The sequence below is a fragment of the Drosophila rhopaloa genome, unplaced genomic scaffold (assembly GCF_018152115.1).
Source record: "Drosophila rhopaloa isolate 14029-0021.01 unplaced genomic scaffold, ASM1815211v1 contig_163, whole genome shotgun sequence".
Taxonomy (NCBI): domain Eukaryota; kingdom Metazoa; phylum Arthropoda; class Insecta; order Diptera; family Drosophilidae; genus Drosophila; species Drosophila rhopaloa.
The window spans coordinates 3,696,322-3,711,390 of NW_025335043.1; the positions used below are offsets into that span (position 1 = coordinate 3,696,322).

Here is a 15,069-nt window from a genome sequence, read left to right on the forward strand (position 1 = left end):
GATTATTACTCTTTTTAGCAAATATTATTATTTTTTTCAAGCTATAGTTCTGAGAACTTGTCACTTATCGAACAATTCGATAAATCAAAATTGATATATAAATCTCTATAGGAAATGAGCTTTGGGAAAGGGGTTTATTTATTTAGGTTTTTGGTTTTTGCAGCCTCCAAGCTGCGACGCTGCTAGCCGAAATCGAGGTGCCCGCAGATGACAATAATAAATAAGTATTTGTGGCATTTTAATGAATTGAAAAAGTGCATAATGAAGGTGCTGGGTGCCCGATGACCAACGGCGTCTCCATCCGGCGGTTCCATTTGTATTTGTCAGGCATAATTCAAATCCAACCAGCGCAGGTATGAATTTATTTTCGGCGTACACTTTTTTTTTTTTTGTCGAGCGGTGGCGGCGGCTGCTGTCGCCGCTTCCACATTTTATTGCAAATTAATAATGCACACGAAGGAGCAACGTAATCCGCTGCTTGTCGGTCGGTCATGTCAATTGTGTCTAGTGGCGGAGTGGACGAAGTGGACGAAGTTCCTCCCGATGATGATGATGATTTGCCACTGGCAAATGTTTTGATTAACTAACTGCGGGGCAGCCAATTAATTTTTGGCCAAGAAGCGCAGATTGCGAGTACAAAACCGTTGAGATTTCTCTTCGCTGCGCCGGGGACTGCCTGCTCATTAATTAAAGAACATGGAATCGGGCGACAAACGGATCCACCACCCGACATGCTGAGAGCCAAATTCGAATCCGCTAAACAAATGGCAACAGCAGCAGCAGCAGCAGCAGCAACAACATTTGGGCCAACAACAGCAACAGCAATAGCAATAGCAACACCAAACAGCAGCAACACGAGATAGAGGAAAATTGTCAAGAGATGGACATTCGAAAAATAGAAAATCTCCAACTAAACCGAAAGAATTGAAACATTTTCGGATTTTTTCATTTCAGATGCGAGCAGCAAACGGTTAACAAAGGTGCGCTCTCGTCCCGCAGCGAAAATCACGAAAGGGAAAATTCGTAACGGTCGCGGGGAAAATGGCATTAGCAAAATATGTGTGAAAAGGAAAACAAGAAGAATGTGAAGGATTCCTTTAATACAGAACCCAGTGATATAAAACCGAGTGATTAACTTATTTAAGTAAATTGTGTGATGTCGTTGGGAGATGAATGTGGAGTGATGAAACACGAAATATAGAAATGATAAATAGACGCGACTCATAAAAACACTACATAAAAACATAAGTCGAGGGAAAATATAATTTGATTGTCGGCACGAGCATTCCATTCGCGTTAATAAAGATGCGGATTCGAGATCCTCAAGCATAAGGGTTAGCCACAGAGCTCTATTATTAGACTTTCCTGGGCAACTGGATTATGCGTGAATCACGGCCACATATAGACCGCTGATCGTGCGAATTTTATAATGAAATTCAAATACTTGGAAGCGTTGACACCTAATTTATGTTCGCCACATTTCATGGAACAAATGAAAGTTAAGCAACCGAAAGACTTAAGCATGATTTTGTTTATCCACACCACCCGCCAACGAGGCGTATGGGTGATTATGTGTAAAATATTACGCATCAACCAAATCGAAATGGAACGATTGCGAGGTGCTCTATGGAATGAATTGCCACGGATGACAAAAGGCAGGCACTTGGACAACAAATCAAAATAGACAGCCTGGCGAGAGCGTTTAGCACAGATCTTTATTTTTTGGATGGCTATTTAAAACGCCGCGGACGAGAACAACGACAACAACAACAGCCAGAGGACGGAGCTGAAAGGCTGAAAAACTAATTTCGGAAAATCAAGTAAAAACTGAGCGAAATACCAAAGAGTTACGGAAAAGAAGGCTGCCTGACTGTCACGACACTTTCTTGTGTGAACGAGCGCCAAAAAGGCCGCACCGCTCCGCCCGTCCCTCCATCCTCCCTCCCCCTCCCCCATGCCCCATCCCCGATCACCCAACCCCCATTCCCAGGCATCCATTGTACCCCATCATCAGGCAAGGCAACCTCCACCATCCATCGTCTCTCAATAGAGAAATGCTTAGATGCGATTCTCAGACCCATGTGCACACATAATGGAATGAAGAAAATTCCGTCGTCCAACAATTGCACGCTGGGCTAGCTGAGATGCAATGATAGAAAAAAAAAAAAACAAACACAAGACTCGGACTTGTCACTTTGCTGCGCTTTTGCATTGGCCAAATGCAAATGGGGGGCCTCCAATGGTCGGCGGTGCAGCATAGACAGCGAAATCCCCAAAATCCTCACCCAGCTTCTTGGTCTAGCATCTTAAAAATAGCCCTCGGACAAAAGTGTGATACAACGGATCCGAACAATGGAAATTGCCAAATTTATAGTGCACCCAGAAACCCACAGCGACACTGCGATCAGATCGCCCAGGCCAGGCCAGCCAAGGAAAACTTATTTTATTTAAATAAATTTCATTTAATTGCCAGCAAAGAACACAAATAGCACTGTCCGTGTGTTAATTGTAATTCCGATTCGTCAACTGGGCACTCTGCTTACCGATGGGTGGCGAGATGATAATCCCGAGTACCGCATCATGTTGACTTGGTCAACGGGGAGCACTCGAATCCGGATACCTTGGAGTGGCAGCCAGTTGTCATTATATCAAATTAAGCGGTTTCCCGGCCCCCCAAAAACCAAACCCAACCCCTTTCCCACAAAAATTTCCCCTGCCAGGGCGTATGAGTAATAAGCCAACTGGCTACGACATAATACGTATACGCCTCGTGGTGCAGACGCTCTTCTAGTCGGCAAAAGAGCAGCGCAAAGTGTGTGTGTTAGTGACAAAACGCTCAATAAATAAACAAAATGCAAACAAACAAATTATGAGAAAACGAAAACAAAGAAGCCAAGTATAAAAGCATTTGTTTACCTCTCCGACATGACATGAATGAAAATAATCATAGCCTATTGCATTTCCCCCTTCCGTTGCAGCTGGTCCATGTGATCCAAACCCAGATGAATTATGGAACATGTAAATAGCACTAATGCCAGACAAACGCAGCATCATCATTTTGATCAGCAGCTGCCCCACAATGACAACCAGCAGCAGTTCTGCCTGCGATGGCACAATCATCAGGTGAGCTCCTCTAGCTAAATGCTATGTACGTATGTCTTCGAGGGGGTTTAATGATGTCTTTCGTTCGCGATAACCACCTCTCTGGCAGCCAGATAAGTAAGACCCACAAAAACTGGACTGGACATCGTTCAGTGAGGCGAGCGAGGCGAACGAAATGTCGCCCCATCTATATATAGGATACATCTATCCAAACACATCCCCGTATACGTACCGATTCACACATAGTTTTCCGCATTTTCATATAGTGACAATTTTTGTTTTCGATGTTTTCTAAGGCGGCCCAAAGGGTGAATAGCGGGTAAAAGCGGGAGGGGCAGTGGGCTATCCAAAATAGCAAAAGAGCCAAATGGACAAAGAGTAGGGGGTAGGGGGGGTAAGGGGGGGAGAATTCGTGCAATTGCCAAAATCCAAAGAATTTCCACTGAGAGTAATTCGAAAAGTTGGAAAGCAGCTGCAGCCAAACCCCTTCTCTTTGCCCAGGAAAATTGTATTTTTATGATCGTGTGACCCACTTACAAGCACTTCTCACTTCTCTACTCCATCTCTGCGTCTCGCCGGATCCCTTCCAGACCAGTTTGCTGAGCACCCTGCCCATCCTGCTGGACCAGTCGCATCTGACGGATGTGACCATCTCTGCGGAGGGCCGCCAGCTGAGGGCACACCGCGTGGTCCTGAGTGCCTGCAGCAGCTTCTTCATGGACATCTTCCGGGCACTGGAGGCCAGTAACCATCCCGTCATCATCATACCTGGAGCCAGCTTCGGTGCCATCGTCTCACTCCTCACCTTCATGTACTCCGGCGAGGTTAACGTCTACGAGGAGCAGATACCCATGCTGCTCAATCTGGCCGAGACGCTGGGCATTAAGGGACTGGCCGATGTCCAAAATAACAACGTAAGTCATACTTCTGTTTAGAGATTCAACAGAGTGAGAAAAATCAATTGAAAATTTGAGAAGATTAGTATTTTCATCGGACTTACATACATATATACCTCGAACTTTCATAACTCAAAGTTCTTGCTTTTCTGGCTTTGTTTACACTACATAAAAGTAAGATTATTAGATATTCCTCAAAAAAAGATAAACTTTAAAGCAACTAAATAAATAATTCTCACGATTTATTTTTAACATTATACGCTCCAAAAAGTGCAAAATCAATTAAAAATTTGAGAAGATTAGTATTTTTCGGACTTATACACCTCGAACTTCCCAACTTGCTTTTCCGGCTATGTAGTGAAAATAAAAGTTCGATTATTAGATATTCCTCAAAAAAAGATAGACTTTAAAGCAACTAAATAAATATTTCTCACAATTTATTTTTAACATTATATGCTCCAAAAAGTGTATTTGACTCTTTATATCACCTTCACATCTGCTAAGTGTACAATTTCATATTGACCATTTAAAAAAAAACCTGAAGTACATAAAAACTGTTTGCAGATTTGAATATTTGTGTGAGAATTTAAAAAAAATCGATAATGGCATTGCTATTTCAAGTTAGTAGAATAATTTTGTACAGATTTATTTTCTAAGAATATTTATGTCACCCGTATATTCATCATAAGATTTATTTTCTGACCTTGTCATTCCTGCAGCTACCAAAGACGACAAGGAGTGGAGACGCCTCCTACACGGATCCCAGCAACGAGAAGTCCTCTGAGTTCGAGCGCCCCAGTACGCCCTCCCCGACGCCGACGCCCACCCTCACGCCCTCCCACACGCCCACTCCGAGCCTGCCCCTCCCCCTCCCAATGCCCCTGCCCCAGCTGCCCAGTCCGGCGCTAAGCACCCCCCTCCTGGCCAACAAACTGGGATCGGTGGGGGCCACTGGAATGGGCACCACGCCCCTGGAGAATCTCTTCAAGTCGCTGCAGTTCTACCCCAGCCTGCTGCCCCAGCCCCTCAACTTCTCGCAGACGGCACTCAATAAGACCACGGAACTGCTGGCCAAGTATCAGCAGCAGTGCCAGCTCTATCAGAGCGGGATGCAGGAGGAGCACCTGGAGGCGGACTGCTTTGGCACCAAGAGGCTGAGGGGCGAGAGTCCGCCCAAGGAGCTGAGGAGGCTGGAGAAGAGTCTGGCCAAGGGTCCAAGGACCTCGTCAACGGTGAATAGCAACAGCATCAAGTCGCCGCCGGAGTGCTCCATCCCCAATCCCATTGTGGCCACTTCGCCAGTGACCCTCGCTCCGCCGGCCATGGCCCACTTTTCGCCCCAGCTGCCGGTGGTCAAGTGCTCCTCGGCCAGTTACCCCAGCCCCTTGGGCCAGGGTCAGCTCTATAGCAGCAAACCGGCGTTGTATAGTGCCGCTGCCACGCCCACGGCCGCCCAGCAGGCGGCCCAGATGCACCACCACCCACCGGGCGGACAGACGCCCTACATCTCGGCTGAGGATCACGCCAAGCTGCAGCTCCACATCGAGCAGTATCAGCGGGAAGCGGCCGCAGCCGCGGCAGCAGCAGCAGCGGCCGCCGGGGGAATGGCGCTGGTCAGCGCCAAGTCGGAGCCCAATCTGCTCTCGCTGAGCGCCGACCGCGACAAATCGCTGGCCACCGCACCCATCAAGCCGCCGTCCAACTCCAAGCTGTATGCCACCTGCTTCATCTGCCACAAGCAGCTGAGCAACCAATACAACCTGCGCGTCCACCTCGAAACCCATCAGAATGTGCGGTAAGTCGGCTATAAAGTTTTAATTTAGTCATCCGACTTGTAGAAAGGTGACAGACAATTGAATTACTAGAGTCCACACATTCCTCTTAAGACTTGTGGTCTAATTCTCTAATAATATGCAATCAATTTTGTCATCAATTAATCAATTTTTTGATCCACTTTTATGTTATTTATTTATTAAGTATTCTATGACTTTTAAAAAGGTGACCCACAGTTGGACTTCTAGAGTCATTACGTTACCAAATTTAAGCCGATTTCAAAGGTACACACCTCTTAAGACTTGTGGTTTTCCTCCCTAAAAATCTGTATTTAAATTTGTCATTTTAACGTTGATAAATTTTTTGACCTATTTTCTTGTTAGTTATTTAATAAGTTACCGGTGACTTGTAAAAAGATGACCCGCAATTGGACTTCTAGAATCCATAACTTCACCAATTTTCAGCCGATATGAAAGTAACATACCTCTTAAGACTTTTCTTTTTTTTTTTATTTATTTAAAGCTGAGTTTTTTATACCCGTTACTCGTAGAGTAAAAGGGTATATTGTATTCGTGCAAAAGTATGTAACAGCTAGAAGGAAGCGTTTCCGACCCTATAAAGTATATAGATTCTTGATCAGGATCACCTCCTGAGTTGATATAGCCATGTCCGTCTGTCCGTCTGTCCGTCTGTCTGTCTGTCTGTCTGTCCGTATGAACGCTGAGATCTCGGAAACTATAAAAGCTAGAAGATTGGTATTTTGCATGCAGATTCTAGGAGTTCCTACGCAGCGCAAGTTTGTTTCAAAAAGGTGCCACGCCCCCTTTAACGCCCACAATCGCTTATATACGATTTTAAAAATTTAAATATTTGGGAAAAGTAAAAATGCAGTTTTATTGTGTTTATCAATACCTATCGAAATGTAGAAGAAATTTTTCAAATCGGACCATTCGTTAAAAAGTTATGCGTGATCAAAGTTTCTATCTCCATTTCCCTCGCACTCCCTTTACCAGAGTAACGGGTATCTGATAGTCGGGGCACCCGACTATAGCGTTCTCTCTTGTTTACATCTAAGATCGTTCGTTCGTTCGAAATCCTAGAATTAACGAACTGGATTACATGTCGTATAAGTAATCTTACAATACAATTACATCATTACATAATAAATGGACTACTATATGTTTTCTATCCAGGTACGCGTGCAATGTCTGCTCCCACGTGTCCCGCAGCAAGGATGCCCTTCGCAAACACGTTAGCTACCGACATCCTGGGGCACCGTCGCCCTGTGAGAACGAAGCTCGGCGGAAGCGGGTCTCCAAGCTGACGGCGAGCTCTGTGCCGTCGGTGGTCACACCCACTATCACACCTACTTCGATACCCATGGTCACGCACACGGTGACCAGCGGGGAGGTGGGTCCGGCGCCGGCGACCACAATCGGATGCCAGGGACAGGAGGGTCGCAATCCTTACCTCTTCCTGCCCAACCAGTTTCAGATGGCGGCTGCCGCAGCCGCCGTGGCGGTGGCCGAATCCTCGCCAGCTTCTGGCCAGCCATCGCTGGATTTGGCCCACGAGGCGCCGTCGGGCATCAAGAGCGAACGGGAGCCACCGGCGGCCAGCAATGGAGAGGCGACAGGTGTGGAGACATCAGCGGCAACCACCTGAGGATAATATTTTCAAATATATTTTTGATTTGTTCTACTCACCACACAGACACGCACACAGACACAAGGAACACGCCCACCCACGCACATGCATATTCAATAGTGTTGGGTGGCTCAGAAGTGAACAAAATTTAACGCCTGATTTCGTTTATAATACCTATCAAATCTGGTGAAATATAATTCCTTAGATATTTTTGAATACCTAAAGTTTAAAACCATACATCAAAATCCCTTTTAATACAAGTTTTTTAGACTTATATGAACTCAAAATTTAAAATTTAATTCAATCTCAATTGTTTTTAAAAACCGGTGAGACATTAAAACAGTTCTTTCGGTTCATCCATCGACAGTTTCTTAATTAATCAATCAAATTTAGAGCATTGTTCCATTATCCTGGCATATTCCACCTTATTTGATAGGGAATTAAACAGATTGCAGGGAATTAACAATTAAATTTATGTCAAAGATCACTTGCCCTTGAAGTAAGCCATTTTTCCTGCACCCAACACTAATATGCCTTTGCCATCTTTTAGCCCCACCGAAACCAACGTCTTAAACCCGGCTGTGATAATTAGCGCAATTCGTTTTTCGTCTTCTGCACACAAACACATGCGAGCGCCTTTCTAGCTATCTTAATTTATGTACTTACTTTTAGCACAATTTACGTTTATTATTTCACAAACTGTAGCAACCTCCGAGGCTCTGAAACTGCAAGTTACAAACAATTATTACCTATCGCTTTCACGCTCTCTCACAAGCACACGCCCACACATTCTAGTAAATTAAGCCAAGTTTTTATAAATATTGTAATTATACACCTGAACACGCACACACACTTGCACACAAAAAGACAGGGTGAAAACCTACAAAACACAATTTTAAAAGGAATAAATGTTTAAGAAGCCTAAGAAAATGTGCGTGTTTAGCTGATTCCCGATCGACGCCAAACCAAAAAGGAAAGGAGGCTGGAGCTATGCAAAAACTAGTATATTTCATTTCATAATACAATAATTTATGTACGCTGGCGTACTTTACATATCTTTGTGTTTCCTTTCGTAGTTCGTAGTTTCAGTAGTATAAAAAAGTTGATCGAAAAACACAGACGCAAACAATAGCGGAGCAAAATAATTGGATATCCATGATATGATGATTAGCAAACACTTTGGGCTTAAACTTAAAGACATGACATGAGGGGTAAAGACATAAATAGCTAAATGTAAACTCTTGCACTTAAATGAAATGAAGCCAGGGCGCGGGTTGCTGCTCTCCCTGGATAAGTATAAAAATATGCTTCACGGCTGGGTCATCATTTAGATGCTTTCCACGTGCCACACTTTGGTGTTGCAGTCCTGTCCGGTGGAGATCACAGTGTTGTTGTCCAGCCAGACTAACCGAGTGATTTGCGACTGCGGATGGGCATCTGAAATGAGTTAGAAAACGAAAAGTCACAAAACACTCAATTCTTAGTTTCTTCTTGAAAACTCACTCTTGATGATGGTGTGCTTGGCCGGATTGGCCACCGACCAGATAATGATGGTGGTGTCCAGCGAACCACTGGCAACCAGCAGTGAGTTGGGCGACCAAGCCACTGTGTTGACACGAGCACTGTGGAAGCCCCACTCCTTGTTGTGAGCAGGCTGAAAAAACACATTAGTTGGATTAGTGGGATTAAACCTCAATATAAGTACATTACCTTGTACTCCTCCACCGAGTAGAGCACCACCTTGCGATGGGCATCGCAGGCCACCAGATACTTTAAGTCCGGCGAGTACGACACATCCGTGACCGCGCCCAAGTGATCCAGCTCTACCTTCGGCTCCAGGACACCGCCTTTGAGGCTGTAGATGTGCAGCTTTTGGTCGTCACCGCCGACAGCCACATCGGAGGTGTCCGCATTGATGGCAATCGAGCTGGCTTCGAACTTAATGGGCAGTGAGAAGATCTTCTTCTGGTCCTGCACGAGGGTCACCTCCTTGATGCAAGCCAACGCTATGATGTTCTCGCTGCGGAGAATGGCAAGGCCGCGAGGCTGGCAGTTAAGCTTCACCACATAGTCGGTGTAGGTGTTGCCTTCAACGCTGAACTGGCGCAGGCTGTCGTCGATGCCGCAGGTGTAGACGAAATCGCCCCAGGCGGCAATGCCATTAATTTGGTTCCCATGTCCGGTGCCCGTGATGCGATCGTTGGTGCCGCTTCCCGAATTCCAGTTGGTCACCACGCCGTCGTGGCTGCCCGTGTAGATGGTGCTGCGGTCATCGCTCAGACCCAACACGGTGATGGGCTTATTGTGGCCCTTGACCACGCGCAGCGGTTTCGACGGATCCGCCACATTGAGGTAGGTGATCACGCCCGACAACGAGACGGTGATGAGATGCTCTCCCTGCCACAGGCACGAAACCTGCTGGTCATCAACGGTGGTGCCCATTACGAACTCGCTAACCAATTCGCGCGATTCCACCGTCCACAAGCGGCAGGTCTTGTCACCAGAGCAGGTCAACAGTTGGCTGCCATCCGGCTTCCAAGCTAAAGCGTAAACGCCGCCCTTGTGGGCAGGCGAACCGAACTCGCCCACCAATTCAGAGCTGGTGCCGTCGTACAGGAAGACTTTGCCATCGAAGCCGGCCGAGGCGAAGAACTTGCCATCGGGCGAGTAGCGCACAGCCTGGACAAACCTGGAGTGATCCTGCTTGGTCATCTTGAACTTGAACGGGGGTCCCTCGAACACGGCCACTGTGTTGTCTTCGCTGCCTGTAAAGACGAGATTGGTAATTCGATTTTTTTCCTACACCCTTTAACTATTTGCAGTGCTCACCTGTCACAATACGGAACGGCCGGGCTGGCCTGAAGTCCGCTGAGTTAATAGACTTGGACTGACCGCTGATCTCGCCAACCGACGTGCCTGTTTCAGACATAAAAACATGTCCGAAACGCTCTCGTCCTTCTCCCACAGCCACGATGCGTTGATTGTCCGGCGACCAACTGATGTCCTTGATGGGTCCTGCAATGGGCTGGAACTCATTCTTAAGCAGGTGCTCCTTGTTGACCGTGTCCCAAATGCGAATCTTGCCCGAGGCGTCTGAAAGCAGAAGGTGGAAACCAAATAAATAACTTTGTTCAAATCGAAACCACAGATAAGATAAAGAAACCGCTCCAAATAGGGAAATGCTAATCACAGGCCATAGCGTGAATCATGTTGGTCACGATTCTTTATGCTTCGCTGCGCCAAGACGGGTGCTCCAAGTGTGAAATTGCTGGGCGAAACTTACCGCCAGATGCAATGTAGAAGCCGCTGGGCGAGTACTTGGCCACGTTCACTGCACACGAATGCTCCGTGTAGACATCGGCGATGGCTGGATTCTATTGTGGAAAGAAAGGAAAACAGATATGTAATTTAGAAACACTTTTATCAAAACTATGGATTTCTTAAAGAGATAGAGAGGGGACAGTGAGCAGCTTTTGGAATCCCTTTTACCAGAAATACGGATTAAGAATCACTTTTACAAAAAAACGAATAAGGTGTCATTTGTTGGGAGAATGACAGGGAAGCAGAGAAGGTATTTAAAAATCACTTTGCAAAATTATCATATTCGGGCGGGAGGCAGATAAACAGAGTGGCTGTAGTGAAATTACTTTCAGACAAACTATTGATTATATAGAAGGATAATCCGGAAAACAGAGGGCACACTTTGCTAGATTTAAAGATTATAGAAAGAACTTAAAAACAAAGGGGATGTGAAAGAAAAAACTTAATATTGAAGAACAAAGAAACAGAATTGTATTCGATTTTAAACGAATTCTACGGGTGTAAAGCAGGGAAACCATAGGCAGCTTTTTACCAAAAACAAACAAGATCATAATGATGATGCGTGGGCGACAAACAAGAAATTTCTCTGTGTGTCAGTCTGTGTGACTGATTTTGCCGGTTGGCCTGTGGAATGGGAATATCTGTGTTTTGCGCCGTATATAAAAATAAATATAGAACAGCTGCCACCAGAAAGAAAGCAAACACACAAACTGGCAACAGAAACTGCAGCTGTCCAAAAATAAAACATGATTTGGAAAAGAACATGGATTTATGGCAGGAGCAGCAGCAGACTGCATATATCAGCTTACCTCGATGTTCCGGATGATCACTGAGTTTCCATTGGTGTACAGGAAGTTCTTGCCCTTGGGATCAGATCCCAAGACGATGGGTTGGCCGCGTTGGGTGCGCGGCAGAGTTGCGTAGATATTTTCTGAAATTAATGTGGGCACTACGATTAGAAATGGGGACTGGGCAAAAGATAAAGCCGGCGAAATCGCAGGGAGTGGGTGAAAACAGGGTGCGGCTACATTTTTTGGGGGGCGTCGGGATGCCCCGCCCCCTTGTTTTTATGCAGGTCTATCATTACAGCTATGCCCATTTATGGGCATAATCACGGCGCTTCCGGCGATTTTGCTTTTTGCTTTTACAGTTTTCGCCTGTTGACTCATCCCCCTTTATTCCGACTTGGATTGAGATTGTCAATGGGGTATTTAATTCTGCGGTGCCAACTCACTGTTTTCGTACGCCGGTGGTTGCGGTTGAGCCATTGCGGTGGTTTCTCTGTTCTTGTGGTTTACGAACGTTTACTAATTAATGCGAATTTCCGCCGATTAATGAAAACACCAAACTCAATTCTCGCCGACGAACTGTGTGCAATGTGACCAGTTCGCGACGCGGTACAATTCCTCCGAAGTGAACTCCTACGCCGGTTGGTATTTTAAGAACCGCCCACGCAATAATACCAACGATGCTTTGGTATTTTTATTTTGGTATATAAATTGACGTATTGTTTGATTTTCTTAGACGAATTTTTTGGTTGGCAGTATCGGCATTATTCAGAAATAGATAAATAAATGTTCATATATGTCGTTCTTTGATTTCTAAATTAACCGCGAAAATATAATAAATTGGTACTAATTTAAAAAATTGATTCAAAATTAATTTGAAAAAACAATATTATGTAAATAAATAATGACAGATATTAATTAAAATGAAAATCAGATGTTTATAGAAATGCAATTAAGTAAAATTTATAAACTTGACTTTAATTTTGAGCAGTGCATGTAGAAAACTAAAATGGTATCTTTTTTTGGGTGAACGTCATTTTTAGGTACTCTACTTCTGGCCACTCTAGACCAATATTGTTGTTTACGTTTTTAAGCATTTCAATTTGCGTAAAAATGATGCAAAGATTTCCGGCGCAGGCGATGGTGGAGAATCCCCGCTACGGCCAACTGATCATTGGACCTCCTGGTTCCGGGAAGACCACCTATTGCGCCGAGGCCTTAAAGTTCTACCGCGAACTGGGTCGCCAAGTGGGCGTCGTGAATCTGGATCCTGCCAACGAGAACATGTCCTATGAACCGGTGCTCAGTGTAATGGAGCTAATCACCGTCGAGGATTGCATGGAGCACCTGCAGCTGGGACCAAATGGATCCCTGATGCACTGCGCGGAGTACCTGGCGGATCACCTGGAGGATTGGCTGCTGCCGGCATTGCGAAAACTGGGCGCCACCCACAACTACTTCCTGTTCGATTGTCCCGGGCAAATTGAGCTCTACACTCATCACAGCGCCATGGCGCGGGTTTTCGAGAGATTGGAACGGGAGCGTTATAGCCTTGTCACCGTAAACCTCATCGATTCGCATTACTGCTCCGAGCCGGCCAAATTCATTGCCACCCTGCTGATGGCCCTGAATACCATGTTGCGGATGAGTCTGCCCCACGTTAATGTCCTTTCCAAGGCTGATCTGTTGAGGAAACACGAGGCCAAGCTGCACTTTAATGTGGACTACTACACGGACGTGCTGGACCTTAAATATCTCCTGGATAAGCTAGACGATGATCCGGCCATGCGAAAGCACCGCAAACTGAATGCAGCCATTTGCTCCATGGTGGAGGACTACGCCCTGGTCTCGTTCCAACTGCTAGACGCCTTCAGCACGGACAGCATGCTGCGCCTGCGCAACCACATCGATAAAGCCAACGGATATGTTTATAAGGCGGGCGAGGAGCAGACGGTCAACTCACTGCTGGCATGCGCCGTGGCAGCGGAAACGGAGGCAGCTCGCCAGCAGCATGACATTCAGCCTTACGTGGATTAAACATTTTCGGTTAAATCGAATATGGACCTCGCCGTACAAGAGCCTGTGATAAAACTCTCTGTATTTGAAAGACAGCATTGGGGGAAAATGCAGGTGCCCAAGATATGCAAGCTGACTTTAAAAACCCGATGCCTAAACCTAGCAGTTAATCGGTTATTAAAGATTTTGATTTACTTCCCAGATGGCAAACAATTTTATAAAATACATAAAAGAAATTTAATAAAATTGTTTTCTATGATTGGTTGATTGTATGCATCTTTGCAGTTTAATTTTCAATACTAGTGTATTTTACCACCAAACTGATCCTTAGGTCTAAGCAAAATTACTCTGGGTCGCATGAACGACTACATTAATTCTGTAACACATATCGGATTTTCTGCGATTATATTTTAAGATAATAATCAAGAGGTTGCCACAAGAACACCCAGATACACCTATCAGTAGATTTTTAAGGTTTTAAAACCAAGACTAGATGGCGCTAATAACACTATGTTGTGTTGCGTAAAATGTAGAATGGTGTAGAGATTGCTATTGGCTAAAAATCACTTAGAACGGCAGTCCACGTAGTGACGAAAGTGCGGAGACTGATAAATACTCCATTTAAAAATTAATCAATTAACATTATTTTTTGGCAATATTCCGATTGGAATCATTATAACATGAATGTCAGGGCATCCTCCAAGTCAGTGAGTTCATTTATTTTTAAAAAATGAATTGATTAATTTAATTTGTTTTATACCATCTCACTATCATTTGTATCTATTATATAAGCCTTGGTAGCCCAAATAAAACGCTGATGATTTAATCAAATGAATTTATTTAAATAAATTAGCGCATCAACCTTTAATTATGAAACTTTTTGAATAATTATATTAAAAACTTCAATAAAGTGCTTTAAAGTTTGTTTACACGTTCTTAATAAACTAAAAAGCTGCATTTACAAAAAGCGTCCTTTTCAATGGGGAACATTAATTCCTTCGTGCCGTTTTGCAAACAAATGTTTCGACAGGGAAGGATCTGCATGTGGACCCTGATTTAACTAAAAGCAAAAGCCTCGTTAACATAAATAAAAATTAATTAAGTCCGAGGCGCGCTGTTTGGCAAGATAAGAGCTCGATCGACCGGTGAACATCTCGTGGCAAGCTGCAAAATGTGGCACGTGCACCGCAAAACGGGATCGCTATAGACTCCTAACCCAAGTCCAGATCGTGAGCACTCGTGGGGCAATTTTACAGGCGCGAGCAGACGAGTTGGGAAATAAAAAAACAAGCACGGATTGCAAACTTTTAACACCGAATCATGAAATATCCTCCCAGACCACTTACTTTATTGCATCCTATAATAAAAAGAGGTTTATTGCACAACAGAGTAATTTAAATACTTGAAATTTTTACCAAGTTTAGGCAATTTCAATTAGCAATTTTACATATACATAATTTAGTGAAGATCCTTCGAAATCCTTTAAAATTTGATAATCACTTTTAGAAATTGATAAATATTTTAAA

General features: G+C 44.6%; 3 protein-coding genes across 5 annotated transcripts; 2 read left to right on the top strand and 1 right to left on the bottom strand.

Moving 5' to 3' along the window:
• The first annotated feature begins 904 nt into the window (after positions 1-904).
• LOC108042765 (zinc finger and BTB domain-containing protein 3) lies at positions 905-8,351 on the top strand. Of its 3 annotated transcripts, none has more exons than XM_017121206.2 (5): positions 905-980; positions 2,979-3,123; positions 3,693-4,016; positions 4,718-5,793; positions 6,965-8,351. In XM_017121206.2, exons 2-5 carry the CDS (start codon positions 3,010-3,012, stop codon positions 7,434-7,436), a joined length of 1,986 nt encoding a protein of 661 aa, XP_016976695.2. In that variant the 5' UTR covers positions 905-980; positions 2,979-3,009; the 3' UTR covers positions 7,437-8,351. The 3 variants fall into 3 exon arrangements, with proteins under 3 accessions (XP_016976695.2, XP_044313799.1, XP_016976694.2); XM_044457864.1 differs by having other exon boundaries at positions 968-1,820; XM_017121205.2 differs by lacking the exon at positions 905-980 and adding an exon at positions 2,014-2,896.
• A 56-nt stretch (positions 8,352-8,407) lies between these two features.
• On the bottom strand, positions 8,408-12,135 carry LOC108042766 (actin-interacting protein 1). The gene is made up of 7 exons (XM_017121208.2): positions 11,974-12,135; positions 11,549-11,670; positions 10,702-10,792; positions 10,248-10,511; positions 9,129-10,183; positions 8,922-9,072; positions 8,408-8,855 (listed from the first exon to the last, which is right to left on the bottom strand). Exons 1-7 carry the CDS (start codon positions 12,005-12,007, stop codon positions 8,746-8,748), a joined length of 1,827 nt encoding a protein of 608 aa, XP_016976697.1. The 5' UTR covers positions 12,008-12,135; the 3' UTR covers positions 8,408-8,745.
• Positions 12,136-12,563: 428 nt separating this feature from the next.
• Positions 12,564-13,815, top strand: LOC108042762 (GPN-loop GTPase 2). Its single transcript, XM_017121201.2, has one exon. The coding sequence runs from the start codon at positions 12,641-12,643 to the stop codon at positions 13,562-13,564; it is 924 nt and encodes a 307-aa protein (XP_016976690.2). The 5' UTR covers positions 12,564-12,640; the 3' UTR covers positions 13,565-13,815.
• The last annotated feature ends 1,254 nt before the right edge of the window (positions 13,816-15,069 follow it).

What these genes read in the sequence shown, in the direction of transcription:
- LOC108042762 (XM_017121201.2), top strand. Translation starts at nt 12,641, where the DNA reads ATGATGCAAAGATTTCCGGCGCAGGCGATGGTGGAGAATCCCCGCTAC.
- LOC108042765 (XM_017121206.2), top strand. Translation starts at nt 3,010, where the DNA reads ATGGAACATGTAAATAGCACTAATGCCAGACAAACGCAGCATCATCAT. An exon ending in TGCGATGGCACAATCATCAG is followed by an intron (nt 3,124 to 3,692) that starts GTGAGCTCCTCT and finishes GATCCCTTCCAG; the next exon opens with ACCAGTTTGCTGAGCACCCT. An exon ending in GAAACCCATCAGAATGTGCG is followed by an intron (nt 5,794 to 6,964) that starts GTAAGTCGGCTA and finishes TTTTCTATCCAG; the next exon opens with GTACGCGTGCAATGTCTGCT.
- LOC108042766 (XM_017121208.2), bottom strand. Translation starts at nt 12,007, where the DNA reads ATGGCTCAACCGCAACCACCGGCGTACGAAAACA. An exon ending in CTTCTACATTGCATCTGGCG is followed by an intron (nt 10,512 to 10,701) that starts GTAAGTTTCGCC and finishes TTCTGCTTTCAG; the next exon opens with ACGCCTCGGGCAAGATTCGC. An exon ending in ACTCGGTGGAGGAGTACAAG is followed by an intron (nt 9,073 to 9,128) that starts GTAATGTACTTA and finishes GTGTTTTTTCAG; the next exon opens with CCTGCTCACAACAAGGAGTG.